This window comes from Loxodonta africana, chromosome 2 (genome assembly GCF_030014295.1).
Source record: "Loxodonta africana isolate mLoxAfr1 chromosome 2, mLoxAfr1.hap2, whole genome shotgun sequence".
Lineage (NCBI taxonomy): Eukaryota > Metazoa > Chordata > Mammalia > Proboscidea > Elephantidae > Loxodonta > Loxodonta africana.
The window spans coordinates 2,682,455-2,702,577 of record NC_087343.1 but is presented as its reverse complement, the minus strand read 5'-3'; the positions used below and the strand labels follow the sequence as shown (position 1 = coordinate 2,702,577).

The window sequence follows — 20,123 nt, the reverse complement described above, 5'->3', positions numbered from 1 at the left end:
CCGTAACTGTTACCATTTTAAGAAAGCATCAGAGGCGATGAATGAAGAGAAGGGTCTAGAGGCGGAGGACACAGAGCCTTGGTGTCCCTCTGCAGCCGTGGACCAGCCCTGCCAACATTTCCGCGTAAACGTACCACATCACTCTACACGGAACCTCTGCTCACACAGCTCTGCTACATACAACAAACTCTATTTCAAGAGCAGTTCGTTGTTGTTGTTGTTAGCTGCTGAGTCAGTGCCCGACTCATGGAGACACCAAGCACAACAGAACAAAACGCTGCCCAATTCTGCGCCATCCCTGTGACTGGCCGCAGACTGGGCAGCTGCGATCCACAGGACTTTCCCCGGCTGACTTTCAGAAGCAGGTTACCAGGCCTTTCTTCCTAGTCTGCGTTAGTCTACAGGCTCCCCTGAGACCTGCTCAGCATCACAGCAACATGCAAACCTCCACCGACAGGCGAGTGGTGGCCGCACATGAGGGGCGCTGGCCAGGAAAGACCTGGGTCTCTCACGTCGAAGGTGAGAATTCTTCCACTGAAACCAGCAGAGCTTGTTTCACGCTGTATGTGGATCGACCAGTACACTCAACGCAGCCTGAAAGAGCACGTGATTTCTCTTCCTCAGGGTGTGGTGCTCAAATTCGTCTTCATCTGTCTTAACACACTCGTCTTAAAAATGCTCCATCCACAAAGGTAGTTTGAATCTATTTGTAATTACTAGGACTGGCCATTATTCTTGGCCCAGGAAAACCGAAATCCGAGGAAGCTTCAGGGTATGAGTTATTTGACAACACTTGTTCCACTCATTTTCGTCCTGTGTGTGCGGGAAGCCCAGTTTAGCAACAATCTGCCTCTTCCGTGAATCAAGGGCACGTGAGCTGTTTGTTTTTCCTATTTCTTCCCTGGTTCCTTACTTCACTTCTGACCATCAAACAACCAGTGATCACCACATAAGGCAAAGTGTGGGCCGGTCCTGACTCAGCAGAAGCAACTTTTCACCCCCAGGAGCAATAATCTACTAGTAACTGGTTACCACACAGATTCTTTTAAAATTATAGACTCATAGAATATTAGCAGAATATTACTAAAATGTATTTCATTCACATTTACTACAGTATTCCTTCAAATAAAATTCTGATGATCATTTATTTGAAGAAAAGGCAGTCGCAAATACTAACGGTTTTCCGTTGTGTAGACAGTGATCATGGCTTTTTCTATCAGCTCTAGGTTAACTAGGAGGAGGGTTTAGAGAAACAAGATTGGGCGCTGAAGTCAGAAACACTTTGTTCTGCTTATTCTCTGAGCCTGGGAATCCTCACTGAGGGAACAGTAATACCTACTTGAAGGGTTGTCTTGTGGACTGGGTTAATGCATTATGCAGGAGCCTGGTTCTTAATAGGGATTTAATAAAATCAAGGTTGGTGAGACTTTGGACAGGTTATCAGGAGGGACCAGTCCCTGGAGAGTGACATCATGATTGGTAAGGTAGAGGGTCAGCAAAAAAGAGGAAGACCCTCAATGAGATGGACTGACATAGTAGCTGCAATGATGGGCTCAAGCATAACAACGATTGTGAGGATGGCACAGGCCTGGGCAGTGTTTCGTTCTGTTGTACATGGGGTCACTGCAAGTGAGAACTGTCTGGATGGCACCTAACAGCAACCACGTCATCACTGTCATTGTTGCTATTTTACTGTTATATTACTCTATGCTATATAAATCTTCACTGTAATGCACCTGGCCTTTAACACTCTCGCACAAGCATTCAGAACTAGGTTTCCCATGTAGTGTTCATGTGAAGCTCTATGCCGGTGCTCTTCAGATTATAGTAACCGTGCTGGTCGCCTGGGGACCTTGTGAATGCTAGTTCCGATTCTGTGGGTCCGGGTGGGCCTGGGAGTGAGCATGGCTAACCAGCCCTGGCAGACGGGCTGCTGGCTCTGGATCACACTTGGATAGGGGGACCTCTTTGCTTCTCTCTGTGTGTGCACTGTCTTCTGCAGTCTGAGGTGTAGCTCACCGCTGGAAACGGCCACGATCCAATAAATGAAGGAGATGGCTGAGCACGTGAGACACAGATGAGCCCACGTATCAGCTGCAGCAGGATGTCCTAACATGACCAAGTATAACTTCCCCACTTCCTCAGGAGGCAATGAATGAAGCCTCTTCCTGAAGGAGCCAACTGTATAAAACTGCATGAAAACAGGGTCAAGACACGCATCTCCAATCTTTGCTATAAACCTCGCTTTCCCTAGGAACTCAGGCACAGAGAACCTCGTATGCGGGAAGAGCGAGAGCTCACAAGATATGTGAAGGTAAACTGCCAAGAGAAAATCTCAAATTTTCTGATATGATAATTTTATTTACCATAGAGGTACTTTAGGAAGGTACCTAAGGGGTATCATTGGGGGAAATTAAAATATTATTTTTAAAACTCAGGCCTCTTTTTTTTTTTTCCAAATGAGATCATATCCAATTGATTTCATATCTTTGTCTAGTAAAAAAATAATGGCAAACTGGATCTGAACTTCTCATGTTCTAAACCCTTCTTGGAAACCAATTGATCATGGTGGTTAATTTTAAGGACATTTTGAATCTTGCTTTTTTTTTTCACTATACTTGACACTGTAACCAGGAAGAGCCTTCATATCACACTTTCCGTATAGTGCCCCGTACCTTAGACTTGCCCTTGCTGTAGCAGGCCTTCTTGGTAGCTTCATCACACTCCCACTCGACAGCCTGTAGGAAACACCAAATAATAGCAGTCGTTATGGATTTGAGTGAATCAAGGGGAAAAGATAAATAAGGCACCAGGTAATCAGATTAGAAGATGTGGGCCCAGCAAGGCACCAGCGATTTGATATTAATGTAGAATTTATACCCCATTCATGAACGTTCAACCGTACGGGCTTATACCCAGCTTTAAAATGGAGGTGTTTTAAAGGGATCGCCCCCTGAATGTTGGCTTTTAAATGATAACCATGTGATACTTAGGCCTCTCTTGTTAGCTGCTGACGAGTTGGCCCCAACTCATGGCGACCCCACGCACAATGGAATGAAACGCTGCCTGGTCCTGCGCCGTCACCGTGATCAGACCACTGTGAGCCATGGGATTTCTCTTCATCGGCTGATTTTCACAGAAGTACATCGCCAGGCCTTTCTTCCTAGTCTGTATAACCTGAAAGCTCGACTGAAACCCGTTCAGTGTCATAGTAATGCTCAAGCCTCCCCTGACAGACAGGTGGTTGGCTATGCACGAGGTGCACTGCTGGGAGTCGAACCTGGGTCTCCCGAATGGAAGATGCGAATTCTACCACCGAACCACCACTGAGCCCTGACACTTAGATCTAATTACTGCCAAGGAGAAACGCACAGTGCGCTGGGGACTGCTGTACTGGCTGCAGACGCTATCGCTGCAATGAAGTCAGAGAACGGCTACTTACACACAGCGCTTAAGCCAAAAACCAAACCCCTTGCCGTTGAGTTGATCCCGACTCATAGCGACCCTATAGGACAGAATAGAACTGCCCCATAGAGTTTCTAAGGAGCGCCTGGTAGATTCGAACTGCCGACCTTTTTGGTTAGCAGCTGTAGCAATTAACCACCGCACCACCAGGGTTTCCACAGTGCTTAGAGGGTGCTTGAAACTGGCCTGGAGACAGAATGATGGAGATATTCATCTAAACCTCTAAATTTTCAGACTGTGCAAATTATAAATATTCATAGATAATGTGGGGTCGCTACGAGTCGGAATCGACTCGAGGGCACTGGGGTTTAATGAAGAATGATTTTGAATATCTGTACTCCCAGAATACATATATAAATGATGACTAGCCAATTAATAAACAGCTCAAGCAAACTGTATCTTCTACCCCCAACCAATACCAGTATTTTCCCTACTGTTGTGTTGTGTGTGCCATCGATTCTGACTCGTAGTGACCCCAGGTGACAGAACAGGGTTTTCTAGGCTGTAATCTTTATGAAGATCACCAGGTCTTTCTCCCCAGGAGATGCTGGCTGGGTCTGCACTGTCAACCTTTCAGTAATGAAAGGCTTAACCCCTGAACAACCAGGCTCTGCCTAATTATTTAGCATCACAATTTTCAATTGTTTCTTCTCAAACTTGCCAAAGATATGCCGGCCAATCTGATCTGCATTCTCTCGTGGTGTGCGATGCTCACTCACAAACAGAATCAGAGGCAGGATCTGATTAGTTAACAGACAAAGCTGACTTCAGAGTAAGAATCAGCCTGTATTAACGCCGATATCCTGCAGATGTTAACTGTCTGTACACTGAGATTTTGAATGCATTTCTTTAAAACAATTTTAAGTACTCAAGTTACTTTTCTTCTCTACTATCATACGGTGTGGACTTTCCTAGGGTAAGAATACTTTCTCCAACTCTGATAGTGACATAGTCAAGAACGGTAATCACTAGGACCAGTCTCGTCTGTCATACTATTAGAGCTGGGTTTCCGAAGAATCGGGGATATATACTAGCTAAATCAGTATAAAAAAATTAGGTGAGAGGCAATATTTTTGTTAATTTAGATTAAGTCAAATAATAAGCTCAACCAAAATAAACTCATGCCAAATAATATGAAGTAGAATAACGGCTTAACTCTTATTTCTAGTATGAAGATTCTTTTGTGTGTGTGTGTATTCTCCTAAATTTAGGAGAATAACAAAGTCTGGTTAGCATCGTTATCTAGTATCTGCTTTCCTCCAAAGAATGTTACATAACAGAGATTAAAACATGAAACAGAGTCTTATGTAACTTATCTTACTTGGCAAATACAAGTCCATAAGAGAAGAATTCCAGAGAGAAACACTGAAGTGCCTTTCAAACAAAAACAATACTCATAACTGTTTTCCCTTGTGCAGACTCAGAGATTTTTGTCATTGTTGATGTCAACATCTGATAAGAGCATTTTGAAATTCTCTCTGCCGTGTTTTCCTGATCATAATGCATGATGGCAAGAATTCAATCCCGGGTAGCCCAGCATCTGATATAAACACATAACTTGAATTTCAGAGCACGATGACAAATACTTTTCTGAAATGTGATGACACCTCCAGTGAGGAGATGAGAGCTTAATACAGAGTTGCGTAAGGATCTATCCCCATGAAGTAGAGTCAAAATAAATGCACTGCTGTCTTTCTGATTTGACATTTAGGATCATCCTCTCGTATACCTCTCTATGAAAGCTCACTCTGATTTTATTTAAATAAAGACTGTTATACTGTGACATATTTTTTTAGCAATGTTACTTTATGAGCAAGAGGAATTAAAGTTATTCCTCACAGGGAAGAATCAGTGCTACACAGTTACTAGGAAAACTCTAGAAGGACATGCTTAGACAAACAGAGATGCGCGGTGGTGCTCCTTGGTCTAGTGATCTTGTTGGAAGTTAAACAGTCACATTCTCTTCAGTAAACATAAGAGCTGTGAGGAGCAAGGTTGGCCTCGGGACTGTGGAAGAGAATATTTATCAAATGCCATCAAAATTGTCTGGATCCTGCTGTAGAAGTGGCAAACAAACAGCTTTACAAGTCTACCTAGGGCCAAAGCAGCCTTTGCTCTTTCAAGATAAATATTGGCCCAGGATTGGAAGAAAAAAGAAATAGAAAAATGAATGTGAGAGTTTTCAAAAATAGTTGATTATTTTATCCAATACAGCAAGGAATGGCAATCGCTCACACAAGTTTATTAGAACAGCAAAAAATAGGGCAAATCTTACAGATTTTTTCAAAAGACAGTTATTAAAAGCCACAAAGTTACCTTCTTGAGGTTATTTTTATTACAGTATCAGCAACTCCCTAATAATATTCAAATTCAGAGTTAATTAAAGACCATAACTGCATAGCTTTTCTGTTGGTTCATTTTCTACCTAAACAGAAGAGGGGATAAAAAGAAATTAAGAATGGAGAGGAAGTGTCCATTGATGAAGATGGTGGAGTGAACCATTGGATATAGGCAAATTTTAAAACAGAACAGACTGTGGAAAAGCGACTTTCTCAATGGCCTAGAACTGGGCGTTTCAGATGATTGCAGAGTGTCTTTCTGCTCACTCACTTAATCAGACCCCATCCACTTGACTCACTTGTCGGGTTTGGAAAACCCACTTCTATTGGACATACACATCAGTGGGACTCGCACTGTCCTGTACCAGACATTTCTCAGGGTGGTACCTTTTCTATTCGAGATTAGATTATTTCTTAACTGGGCCCAAACCTCCTTTATTCTGCTAGATCCATTCTATTTAAGTACCTTTAAAAAAATTTCATTTTATTTTGGTGAAAGTATACACAGCCAAAGGTTCACCGCTTCAACAATTTCTACACGTACAATTCAGTGACTGATTATGTTCTTGAAGTTGTGTTACATTCTCACTATCCTCTTCCAAATTTCCCCACCATCATCATCTTAACCTCACTGCCCCCTAAGCCTCCCATCTGCTCTTCTGCGTTGCCACTGTCAATTTGATCTCACATAGACAATTCTTTAAAGGACCACAATGATCAAAGAAGATGTACTTCATTAATTAGGATAAGCTTTTTTTTTTTTTTTTTTTAGTTTATGGGATAGTTTTGGTTTAAAGTTTAAAGATTATCTCAGGGCAATAGTTTTGGGGGTTCATTCAGCCTCAATGGCTGCAGAAAGTCTGGACTCCATTGATAATTAATCTTCAGTCTATTCTCAATGGAGATTTTTTGTCATTCTCTCATGTATCAAAATTTTGGAACAAATCCCAGTACTGATTTGAGAAGTCATTTCTCTGCTTGACTTCAATTTCCTTTCTAAGACATTTGTCACCAACCAAAACCTATCTTAATGGTAGTTAAAACAAATACTAAGGCATTCTACTACTGAGTCTCTTTTTTTATGTTTAATTTTCATCATCTTTAGTCTTTTTCTAGTGCATCGTAGTCCCACTGATTAAAGGAATCTTAACTCTCCACTGCAGTCAGCATCTAGTCTTCACTATCTGTCTTACCAGCAGACAGGCAGAAATGATTCGTAGCTATCTGGATAGTCAACGAGTTTGAAACACCAGCATTTTAAAAGACACAGAATTCCTGTTTGTGGTGCAGTTTCCTCTCCTGTAAATGGATACAAATAACATGTTATATTCAGCAGCTTCCAGGATCTTTGTCTTGTGGACATGCTTTCATTCTCCATTGATTTAATCAATATTCGTTAAGTTTCTACCAAGTGCACGATACTCTGCTGGGTCATGATTGATGGGAGGACAAACCGGTATACGGACAGGATTTGCATACACGTGGTAGTAATTTATGATAAAGTGTGTCCTCCTTCATCACGCTAAGTCTGAGAATGCAAGAGTGGTTACTTTCACAGTTACAGTAGCTCAGTTATTCAAGACCACTCAAGGCAATACGCTGGAGCTCACAAAATCACCAAATATCCAGAAGCAACAGCCCTCCAAGCAGATCCGAAAGGAGACCAAGCCGGCTTACAGGAAACCCTGGTGATATAACCAGGCACCGCTGTCTTCATGACACAGCACACCCCCCACCACCCTGCCCACACCTGCCCAGGTGATGATAAATAGAGCTGCGATGGCGGGAGTGAATCAGATGTGAGAGAAGAGAAAGACTGGCTCTTTTTATGTGCATGTTACATACACAAAAATCCACAGTTCTCTAAAGTATATAAACAAAGCTGTGTATTATCACATTCCACAGAGAGAGGAGTTAGGCAGGGACCAGCAAAGGCAGGCATTTGCCATAAAAACGAAGAGAACATTCCAGGCAGATGGACCATCGCTTTTTCAGCAGATGGCTTTGCTAATTAGACACTGGCAGAAGATAACAGTGAAAAAAGTAGTTTAATTACACGGTGCCAAAATATAACAACTACCTGAGGGCTTTTTCTTTTTTCTTTTTTTTAACATGTTTGCATTCATATTCTTACATTGTGAATTTCTGGTGACACACTGGAGCATTTTAAATTCTCTTGGTGATTACAAACGCATTGCCAGGGAATGAGAGACCATAGCTTTATTCAAACAGAAGCAAAACGCAGACGTATCGGAACATGAGAGAACTATGGTTTTCATGTGACTTGAACACAGTGTTGACCTAGCTCTCCCCGACATGAGCATCCCTGCTAGTTACCTCCCAAGGCCACCTGCAAGAGGTTGAAGACGTGTGTCACCAAGGAGACTGAGGGGAAGGGAGTCGGAATGGTGTGTGTTGGAAGACACAAAGGGGTGACTATTTCAGTCACTTCAGAAGGATCTGTCCAACATGCCTTTCTTCTTACTGGACATGAAGTGTATTTTTTGCCTTTAAATGTTAATTTGCACTACACTTGCATTTCCATCCATGATAAATATAAAAACCAGTGGCTGTCAGTCAAGTCTAACTCAAGGCGACCCCATGCGTGTCAGAGTACAACTGTGCTCCACACAGATGTTTTCCGTGTACGATTCAGTGACACTGATTACACTCATCATGCTGTACGACCACCATCGTATCCTCTTCCCAAAGACTCCACCACCATGAACAGAAAATCAGTGCCTCCCAAGCAATGTCTGTAGGGTTTTCAGTGGCTGATTTTCTGGAAGTAGACTGCCTCTGGGGAGATCTGAACCCACAGCCTTTCAGTTAGAAGCTGAGCATGATAATGCTTTGTACCACACGGGGACTCCATGTCAAATATACACAAGTTCAACTGATTCCCACCAGTGACCTCGGAATCAGAGGGTCGGACAAGGATTTAAGTCACATCATCCGCCTCCACGAACGGCTCTTGAGCTGCATTCTACTGGCATCATCCCAATTTAGGAGACACAACATAATCACCCCCATTTCTATAAAAATATAATCTTTTTAAGTAAATCCACTCTACTAAAGTCCAAATTTTTCTTCCACATAATAATACCAAATCAAACTTACTTTCATAACTACCCCGGGCTCTTCTCAATTTGTTAAATGTTCACTGGACATCATTTTCCTTCAGAGTAAAAAGGACGACATAAGAGTTTGGGAGTGATGACTGATAATGCATAAAAGAGGATGCTCAGTTCACTATAAATCAGCCAACAAATGTTGGGCAAAATAATGATAATAATTTATTGAAATTTTGCACTGTGCTAACCATAGAGGAATGACATCAAAAACATCATACATGAAGAAAGCAAAAGGTCATTAATTTAAAAAGACAGGAAAAAAGAAAAGACTAAAATGGGTATCAGAAGAGACTCCAAAACTTGCTCTTGAATGTAGCTAAAGTGAATGGAAGAAATGAAGTAAAAGAGCTGAACAGAAGATTTCAAAGGGTGGCTTGAGAAGATAAAGTATTATAATGAAATTGTGCAAAGACTTGGAGTTAGAAACCCAAAAAGGAAGAACATGCTCAGATTTTTCTCAAACTGAAAGAACTTTAATTTTGAAGGATTCTAAGGGCAAGATATTGAACGAAACAGGAAGCATTAAAAGATGGAAGGAATACACAGAGTAACTATACAAAAAAAAAAAAAAAAAAAAAACTGGCCAATGTTCAACCATTTAAGGAGGTAGCAGATGATCAGGAACCCATGGTACTGAAGGAAAAAGTCCAAGCTGTACTGAAGGGATTGGTGAAAAACAAGGCTCCAGGAACTGATGGAATATCAACTGAGATGTTTGAACAAATGGATGCAGCACTGGAGGTGCTTGTTTGTCTTATGTCAAGAAATTTGGAAGACATCTACCTGGCCAACCAACTGGAAGAGATCCATATCTGTGCCTACTCCAAAGAAAGGTGATCTAACAGAATGTGGAAATTAAAAACAATGTCCTTAAGATAACACACAAGTAAAAGTATGGTGAAGGTAAATCAAAAATGGACACATCAGTACATCAACAGGAAACTGCCAGAAATTCAAGCCGGATTCAGAAGAGAACCTGGAATGAGGATGTCATTGCTGATGTCAGATGGATCCTGACTGCAAGCAGAGAATACCAGAAATACGTCTAGCTGCATTTTATCGACTATACAAAGACATTCGACTATGTGGGTCACAGCCAATTATGGATAACAGTGCAAAGAATGGGAATTCCCAAACACTTAATTGTGCTCATGAGGAACCTGTACATAGACCAAGAGGCAGTCATCTGAACAGGACAAGTGAATACTGTGTGGTTTAAAATCAGGAAAGGCGTGTGTGAGGGTTGTATCCTTTCACCATACTTAAGCAATCTGTACATTGTTGTTGTAAGGTGCCAACTCATAGCAACCCTATGCACAACAGAACAAAACACTGCCTGGTCCTGCACCATCCTCACAATCATTGCTATGTTTGAGTCCATTGTTGCTGCCACTGTGTCAATCCGTCTAGTTGAGGGTCTTCCTCTTTTTTGCTGATTCTCTCCTTTATCAAGCACAAAGTCCTTCTTTAGGGACTGATCCTTCCTGATAACATGTCCAAAGTATGTGAGATGTAGTCTCACCATCCTTGCTTCTAAGGAGCATTCTGGGTGTAATTCTTCCAGGACAGATTTGTTCATTCGTCTGCAAGTCTGCAGTATACAATATTCTTTGCCAACACCACAATTCAAAGGTGTCAACTCTTCTTTGGACTTCCTTATTCACTGTCCAGGTTTCAAATGCATATGAGGCAACTGAAAACACCATGGCTTGGGTCAGGCGCACCTTAGTCCTCAAAGTGACATCTTTGCTTTTCAACACTTTAAAGAGGTCTTTTGAAAGTTTGCCCAATGCAATGTGTCTTTTGATTTCTTGACTGCTGCTTCTATGGCCCTTGATTGTGGATCCAAGTAAAATGAAATCCTTGACAACTTCAATATTTTCCCTGCTTATCATGATGTTGCTAATTAGTCCAGCTGTGAGAAGTCTTGTTTTCTTTATGTTGTGGTATAATCCATACTGAAGGCTGTGGTCTTAGATCTTCATCAGTAAGTACTTCAAGTTCTCTTGTCTTTCAGCAAGCAAGGTTATGTCATCTGCATAATGCAGGTTGTCAATGAGTCTTCCTCCAATTATGATGCCCTGTTCTTCTTCATACAGTCCAGCTTCTTGGATTATTTGCTCAGCATACAGACTGAATAGATACGGTGAAACGATACAACCCTGACGTACAACTCTCCTGACTTTAAATCACACAGTATGCTAAGCATATAAACTGAGAATCTGGACTGTAAGAAGAAGAACAGGGCATCAGAATTGGAGGAAGACTCATTAAAAACCTGCGTTATACAGATGACACAACCTTGCTTGCTGAAAGACAAGAGAAATTGAAGCACTTACTGATAAGGATCGAAGGCCACAGCCTTCAGTATGGATTACACCTCAACATAAAGAAAACAAAAACCCTCAGAACTGGACCAATCACCAACATTATGATAAATGCAGAAAATATTAATGTTGTCATGAATTTCAATTTACTTGGATCCACAATCAAGGGCCATGGAAGGAGCAGTCAAGAAATGAAACGACATTATCACGTTGGACAGATTTGCTGCAAAAGACTTCTTTAAACTGTTAAAAAGGCAGAGATGTCACTTTGAGGACTAATGTGTGCCTGGCCCAAGCCATGGTATTTTCAATAGCCTCATCTGAATGTGAAAACTGGGCAGTGAATAAGGAAGACCGAAGAATAATTGATGCATTTAAATTATAGAGTTGGTGAAGAATATTGAATATACTATGGACTGCCAGAAGAACAAACAAACCTGTCTTGGGAGAAGTACAGCCAGAATGCTCTTTAGAAGTGAGGATGGCGAGACTTCACCTCACAAACTTTAGACGTGTTATCAAAAGTGACCAGTCCCTGGAGAAGGACATCATGCTTGGCCAAGTAGAGGGCCAGAGAAAAAGAGGAAGCCCCGCAATGAGATGGATTGGCACAGTGGCTGCAGCAATGGGCTGAAACATAGCAATGGATTGTGAGGATGGCGCAGGGCTGGGCAGTGTTTTGTTCTGTTGTACGTGGGGTTGCTGTGAATTGGAACGTACTCGACTGCACCTACCACCAGCAAGCATAGAGCTTAGTACTTTACATAGATTTGCTTCATGCAAGTCTCTCAATAACTTTACACAAGAGGTACTGTTACTCTCTTTTTTGGAATGAGGAGGTCCCTTGGTGGCACAAATGGTTTGCAATTGACTAAAGGGTAATGGTTCAAATCTACCCACTGGCACTAAGGAAAAAATGCCTGGAAATCTGCTTCCATAAAGATTGCTGTTGTTAGGTGCCATTGAGTCGATTTTGACTCATGAAGACCCCATGTGACAAAGTACATCTGCCCCATGAGTTTTCTTGCCTTTAATCTTCACGGAAGCAGATTGCCAGGTCCTCCTCCCATGGAGCACCTGGGTGGGTTGGAACCGTCTACCTTTTGATAAGTTGCAGAGCATTGAACCACTGGGCCCCCAGGGCTCCTTTCTATAATGATTACAACCAAGAAAAGCACAGGGAGCACAGCTCTACTCTGTAACGCATGGGTTGCCATGAGTCAGAATCGACTTGAAAGCAGCAGATTTGGTTGTAAATGAGAACTTTGGGTAAACAACTTACTAAAGGCCATAAAACTAGTAAGTGGGGTGCCAAGACTCAAATTTTGCCGCTGACATTCAAACCTGGGCTCCGAACCTCTCTGCTCTCACTGAAATGGTCAAAGTAAGCGCCCTAGTCGCCTGACGCCACAGGCTACTCCTTTTCTCCATCATTTAGACAAACGCACACTATGAGCACAGGACTCCTGCGCACGTCTACCTCCAGAGCTGTTCACACTCACTAAATACTAATTAGTCATAAAAGCATCGATTCCCTTGCCATGAAGAGCATTTATTTTTAAAGCTTCTAAGTCATTCACTGTCCTAATATAGATTTTAAAGGAACGTGATTCATCTAATGAAACTCTATGGCTAGGGTATGATAGAAGAAGTTTGGTTTTGTAACATTAAAGCAAACGTTGCTGTCGCGTCGATTCTGACTCATGGTGACCCCATATAACAGAGCTGAGCAACTCCAGAGGGTTTCCAAGGTTATAATCTTTATGGGAGCAAATCATCGGGTCTTTTCTTCAGCCAAGTGGCTGGTGGGTTTAAATCACCAATGTTTAGGGTAGAAGATGGGTGTAAACCATTTGTACCACCCAGGGACCTTTTTGTAACATTACCCCACTGCCATCAAGTCGATTCCAACTCATAGCCACCCCACAGGGTTTCCAAGGCTGTAAATCTCCACAGAAGCAGAATGCCACATCTTTCTCCCACGGAGCCAATGGTGGTTTCAAACCGTTGATCCTTTGGTTAGCAGTTGAGTGGCTTAACTGCTGTACCACCAAGGCTCCTTTCTTTATAACATTAGACACCTTGAATATGGGAACACAGTCTGTTGTTGACACTGAAACAATGCTGCACTTTTGTGATGAACTCAGGGTTCTACCATTGAGGGCCCCAGCCTTCTAGGGCCCGTCACTGCTCTGTGTGATATAAAAGCTGAAGCTGCCTCGAAGGTTCGGATTGTCCTGTCACCCATTTTTGTCTGACTTGTTGCCCCTGTCCCCTTTGCAGACTCTGCTCCAGGTGACCTGAGGTCCTCAGTGTGGTCCTCAAACATTCCAGATGGCTGTGCACCAGCTGGTAGCTCTCCCTGGAATACCCCTCCCCAGATACCCACCTTGTTAATGCCTGCTCCTCCCTCATGTCTTTGTTTAGGGGCATCTTTCCACTGGGACCTACATAACCATGTGTGTAAAACTGCAGCCACCTCCCCAGTCCCTGCCAGCTTTCCTGACCCCCCTTACCTTGTTCTTCTTTCCCCCATAACTCTTATCTTTGTCTAATGTATAAACCCCAAAAACCCACTGCCATCCAGTCAATACTAACAGAACCCTACAGAAGAGAGTAGAACTGCCCCATAGGTGGATTCAAACTGCCGAGCTTTTTGGTTAGCAGCCAAGCTCTTAACCACTGTGCTGCCAGGGCCCAGTCACCTACTGTATGTTATCATTTATTTATGCATTATGCCTGTTGCTCTTTAGCCTTCTCTTCCCATTAGGAGACGAATGAGTTACGGGCAGCATCTTGGCCCCTTGCCTCACTGATGTATCCCTAGCATCTGGAACAATGCCTAGCACACAACAGTCACTCAACATACACTTGCTGAATAAATGAAAGAATATAGGATGGCCCATATCCATAGCCTTGGGAGTGGGATCTGGGATGTGGAATGGGCGTGTGAGGTTGTGGAGCCCTTGAGATGGTCAGGGGAATCTACCCTGAGCTGCACTTCCGTGGTGACCACCCCCCAGTGATTCCTCTTCAGAGCATTTCACTTCACCCAGATGATGGGAAGAGGAACGTGACACCGCCGCTCTGGGAAGAGGGATTTTCCTGTGTTTGCAGCAAGCAGCACACCCATTTCTTTAAATAAATTCTTATCCACAATCTCAAATAAAAGATAAAAGCTCTATTATATTAAAGGCATCTTATCAGTGTAAATCTGTAACCCAATATCATTAGGACAGTTGTGAGACCATGTGACCAGAGGATAGTGTTCTCAGTATCCAATTATCTCGTATTTGTTTTGTTTGCATACTTTTGAAAATATAACACTGACTCGTATAAAGAAAGTTATAAATGGTACATTTAAGACAAAATAAAAAGGCCATCTCTGAATCTCAGTTAATTAGATGTGTAATCTCAGTGGCTACAAACGCTTTATTCCACATTCTACAATAAACCAGGTAATAAACGAGAAGTGAATTCACTGGTGCTTGTCAAGACTTTAAAATTTGGTAATATGGCACACATTGGGGCACACGATTTTTTTAAATATTAGAATAAAAACACGTGTAACGTTTGGAATCCCTGAAGTAGCTTTAGAATCCTGGGGTTCCAGGCAACACGTTGAGAAGTCACATTTCAAGGAAGCAAACATGACTAGACCTAGGAACAGAGAAAGACAAAGCAGTTGAGGCCTTCTCCTGAACACGGGTGAGCCGGCTGCCATCATTTGGTGAAAAGAGTACATCAAAAGGGGGCCCACGTCACAGGGCATGAAAACCTGGCATATAATTCACAGTGGCAACTTTCGGCCACTGAGTGACCAAACAACTGCTACACTTCAAAAGTCACCATTATTAAAGGCATATGAGAGGCTGGGGCGAGGAAGAGCTATTGGCTAAAGAATTTAAAGAAATGCTTCTCATGGGTCCAAAAGGGACTGGTTTGAAAAATGACATACTGTCCAATTTGTAAGCCTAAATTTAGCAGGGGGGAAAAAAAATCCAATACTGGAGGAATGACAATTTTTATAGGTAAATTTCCTAAAATATTAGCATATGAAGAACCCAATTCAAAGTCAACCAGGCATAGAATAAAAGGGATAGCTTCAGAGGAAATTGACTGTTCAGGGCTAGCTTGCCTGATTTAATAGTTCTCAAATGCATTTTGGGAAAAACCATTGTTTCTAATGCTGTATTTTCTCTCTTCTGAAACATATCCTTTATCGCATAAACGATGCTATCCAGATACCACACTATCTGTGATGCTCAACAGAAATTGTGATGTTCTCTAGAAATGAATGAGATAATACCTCTCACTCAAATTAAAATGAGATGTTTTACTGATGAAATCTTCATTCCACACATGTAGAGATAGCCCAAAAGGAATAAGGTGATTATAGTAGTTCCATGAAAAATATCAGACTGAGCCGAGCTTTTTAAGACTATTTGGAAACTTTACACGACACTGAGATGGAGGTGTTGCAAATTAAAAAAAAAGAAAAAAAAACTGCAAGTTGCAGCACATTTTCATGAGATGCTTAATACGACTTTGACCAAGCAAAGGGATAAATAATTTGACATAATGAAGTCTGTCCGGGAAATGCCTTCATGAGGTGGGTGTATCCTCAGCACCTGTAACGATGACTCGCACACAATGAGAACTCAATACACAGCTGTGGAATAAATGAATGCAAATAGCATGTTTGTGGTGTGGCTGTTACCACAGCTCTCTTATACTATTCACGATATCCAAGAAACGGAAGCAGTCCAAGTGGCCGTCAACAGAGGAATGGACAAACAAGAAGTGGTAACGCCACACAATGAAATATTACTCATTCATAAAGAGAAATGAAGTCCTCACACATGCTACAAAATGGGCGAACTTTGAAAACATCATGCTGAGTGGGATAAGTCAGACGCAAAAGGACAAATATTGTATGACCCCACTTACGCGAATTATCTAGAATAGTCAAATGTATAGAGATAAAACTTTATCAGTGGTTACCAAAGGGCAGGGGAATAGGGATGGGAAGTCCTAGCTGAACCGTACTGAGTTTCTTCTTGGGGTGATGAAAACCCCTAGGAAATGGATAGTGGAGATGGTGGCACACCATGGCGAACGTAGCTAAGGGCACTGAATTACACATGGGAAGAATACTAAAACGGCAAATGTTTTTATACTCACCACAATTTTTTAAAAAAAGCTCTCTTACTGCTGAACATTGCACTGTAGTGCCATCAGAAGAAATAAAGAATAACCATCTCAGCCCTGATACAGGAGTGAGTTTCCCAGCCATAGGACGCGATTTCACCTGGGCAAATACCAGTTAGAGGGTTCGAAGGGACTGCCCATCACAAGTAATATGAAAATCCAAGGTCTTCGTTTTGAGGGAATATGAAGCAGATGCAGAAAAAGACTGGCAATTACAGCGTGAATGCAAAGGAAGATTCAGAAATCCTGCAATTCTCTATTTGGCTTAGAAATTTTAATTTATTAGCATGAATAAGAATTTTCATATTTTCAAGAAGAATATTCCATTTGTGATTTTGTGTGTTAGATTTAGAATGTAAAGTCACCTGTATTGGGATCAACAGTTTGGGCCCTCTTTATGGTATATCCCAGCTAAACCCTAATAAAGATCTCCCACACGATCTGTCACCTTAACAGCCATATAGATGTCAATCTATGGACTTTGGTTTTGGCTTTTCAATGAATCTCACCTACTTTTCCGATGAAAACAAACAGCACTTCCTGCCTGATTACTTTTCTGCGCAGTTCTGAGATAGAATTAGAGTCACGGGTGTCCTTCTAAAGCCCAGGCTGTAAATGTTTCCTGGGGAATGAGTCTACGCTGGCTGAACAACTCAGAAATTATTACTGGTGTTATCAGAGCAGCTTCCTGAGACGCACCCCGCCACCACACTGGCTGACTGCTTCCAGCTTGTGGAAGTACTCATCTATCTGCCCAATGTCAAGATACACTGAAATCCCTTCTTACGTGCCTTATTCAGCATTATTTCCATAATTTTTCGCTTTCAGCGAAGGGAAATGAACATTAAAATTTGTTTCCTCATGTACACTTGAGCAACCGTATTTCTCCCTTATTATAAATAAAATGTATAACAAACGATAACTGTTTTGCTCAGGAAACATACTATGCCTAGTATTAGAATGTTAAATCAGAACTTAACAAGCATTACTAACAGATTCATTTCCCAGCTAATATTCAACCTTCTCAGAATTTTGGGAATATCTGCTTGATCTTATTAAAACAAATAATTTAGCACTGAACAGCAATTGTGTGATTTTGTCATTTAGTTATTCAAATATTTTGTCTCTCTTCATAGTATCGTCAGTTACTTACATGCCAGGAGAAATCATAAAACATTATCATCACTATCCCTAAAATATTTGATAAGGAAGAGCTTTGTCAAGAAAAAAAAGGTCCAAACAAGTTTCAAGCGTGAGAATAAGGGTTGGTGATTTGTTGATATCTATAATTCTGTGATTGAAAACGGGACGTCCTGTTATAATTCCATAATAAATTGGGGTGCACACCACTCAGTCTCCCCTCCCCCATGCATCTTCAGTGGCCCTTTTCCTATGCGCTGAGCCAGGATTGGCAATTAACTGCCAAGCACTGCAGCTTTACCCACTCTCCTATAACGGAACTGCGATTGCAGTATGTAGTAGCCGCCTGCTGCGCGTGTGGAGAGGGGACGTCAGGGTAGGCTGGATGACCATCTCCCGCAGTATGTAGTAGCTGCCTGCTGCGTGTGTGGAGAGGGGACGTCAGGGTAGGCTGGATGATCATCTCCCCTACTCCTGGAAACCCTTCTGACATGGATGGACACAACGGCCACAAGGGACTCAAACGCACCAGCAACAGTGAAGACGGCGCGGGGCTGGGCAACAGCCTGTTCTGTTGAACGCAAGGTTGCTGTGAGTCAGAGCAGGCTGGATGGCAACTAACAACTGCTTCTCTTGGGAACCTTCACAGGGTAAGGAAGGACTTTGTAGATGTGATTAAATTAAGGCTACTTAAATGGGGAGATTATACTGGATAATCTCTAATGAGTCCTGGTGGTGCAGTGGTTAAGTGCTCAGCTGCTACCAGAAAGGGCACCAGCAGCTCGGAGGGAGAAAGTTGTGGCAGTCTGGTCCCATAAAGATTACAGCCTTGAAAACCATATGGGGCAGTCCTCCTGTCATCCGGGGTCGCTATGAGTCAGAATCGACTCGACATCAGTGGGTTTGTTTGTGGTTTTTTTTTTGGTAAGGGAAACCCCAGGTTGCACAGACAATTAAGAGCTCAACTACTAGTCAAAAGGTTGGTGGTTCAAATCCACCCAAAGTCACCTTGGAGGAAATGCCTGGCGATCTACTTCCAAAAACGAGCCATTGAAAGCCCTACGCTGTTGTTGTCAGGTGCTGTCGAGTCAGTTCCGACTCATAACGACCCTACGCACAGCAGAACGAACCACTGCCCGGTCCTGCGCCATCCTTACAATCACTGTTATGCTTGAGCCCACTGTTGCAGCCACTGTGTCGATCCACCTCGTTGAGGGTCTTCCTCTTTTCCGCTGACCCTGTACTTTGCCAAGCATGATGTCCTTCTCCAGGGACTGATCCCTCCTGACAACATGTCCAAAGTGTGAAAGACGCAGTCTCGCCGTCCTTGCCTCTAAGGAGCATTCTGGCTGCACTTCTTCCAAGACAGATTTGTTCGTTCTTTTGGCAGTCTATGGTATATTCAAAATTCTTCGCCAACACCACAATTCAAAGGCGTCAAGTCTTCTTCGGTCTTCCTTATTCATCATCCAGCTTTCGCATGCATATGATGTGATTGAAAATACCATGGCTTGGGTCAGGTGCACCTTAGTCTTCAAGGTGACATCTTTGCTCTTCAACACTTTGAAGAGATCCTTTGCAGCAGATTTGCCCAATGCAACGCGTCTCTTGATTTCTTGACTGCTGTTTCCATGGCTGTTGATCGTGGATCCAAGTAAAATGAAATCCTTGACAACTTCAATCTTTTCTCCGTTTATCATGATTTCGCTTATTGGTCCAGTTATGAAGATTTTTGTTTTCTTTATGTTGAGGTGTAATCCATACTGAAGGCTGTGGTCTTTGATCTTCATTAGTAAGTGCTTCAAGTCCTCTTCACTTTCAGCAAGCAAGGTTGTGTCATCTGCATAACACAGGTTGTTAATGAGTCTTCCTCCAACCCTGATGCCCCGTTCTTCCTCATAAAGTCCAGCTTCTCGGATTATTTGTTCAGCATACAGATTAAATAGGTATGGTGAAAGAATACAGCCCTGATGCACACCTTTCCTGATTTGAAACCAATCAGTATCCCTTTGTTCTGTCCGAACAACTGCCTCTTGATCCATGTAAAGGTTCCTCATCAGCACAATTAAGTGTTCTGGAATTCCCATTCTTCGCAGTGTTATCCATAGTTTATGATCCACACAGTCGAATGCCTTTGCATAGTCAATAAAACACAGGGAAACACCCTTCTGGTATTCTCTGCTTTCAGCCAGGATCCATCTGACATCAGCAATGTTATCCCTGGCTCCACGTCCTCTTCTGAAACCGGCCTGGATTTCTGGCAGTTCCCTGTCGATATACTGCTGCAGCCATTTTTGAATGATCTTCAGCAAAATTTTGCTTGCATGTGATATTAACGATATTGTTCTATAATTTCCACATTTGGTTGGATCACCTTTCTTGGGAATAGGCATAAATATGGATCTCTTCCAGTCAGTTGGTCAGGAAGCTGTCTTCCATATTTCTTGGCATAGAGGAGTGAGCACCTCCGGCGCTGCATCTGTTCGTTGAAACATCTCAGTTGATAT

The 20,123-nt window shown here is 42.3% G+C and overlaps 1 protein-coding gene across 1 annotated transcript in view; it reads right to left on the bottom strand.

The window, feature by feature from the left end:
- Positions 1–20,123, bottom strand: part of SEMA5A (semaphorin 5A) — a 354,982-nt gene that overhangs the window by 183,910 nt on the left and 150,949 nt on the right. The window contains exon 4 of the mRNA XM_003407895.4: positions 2,676–2,738. Within this exon, the coding sequence (XP_003407943.2) occupies positions 2,676–2,738 (63 nt within the window). The remainder of the gene's footprint in view (positions 1–2,675; positions 2,739–20,123) is intronic.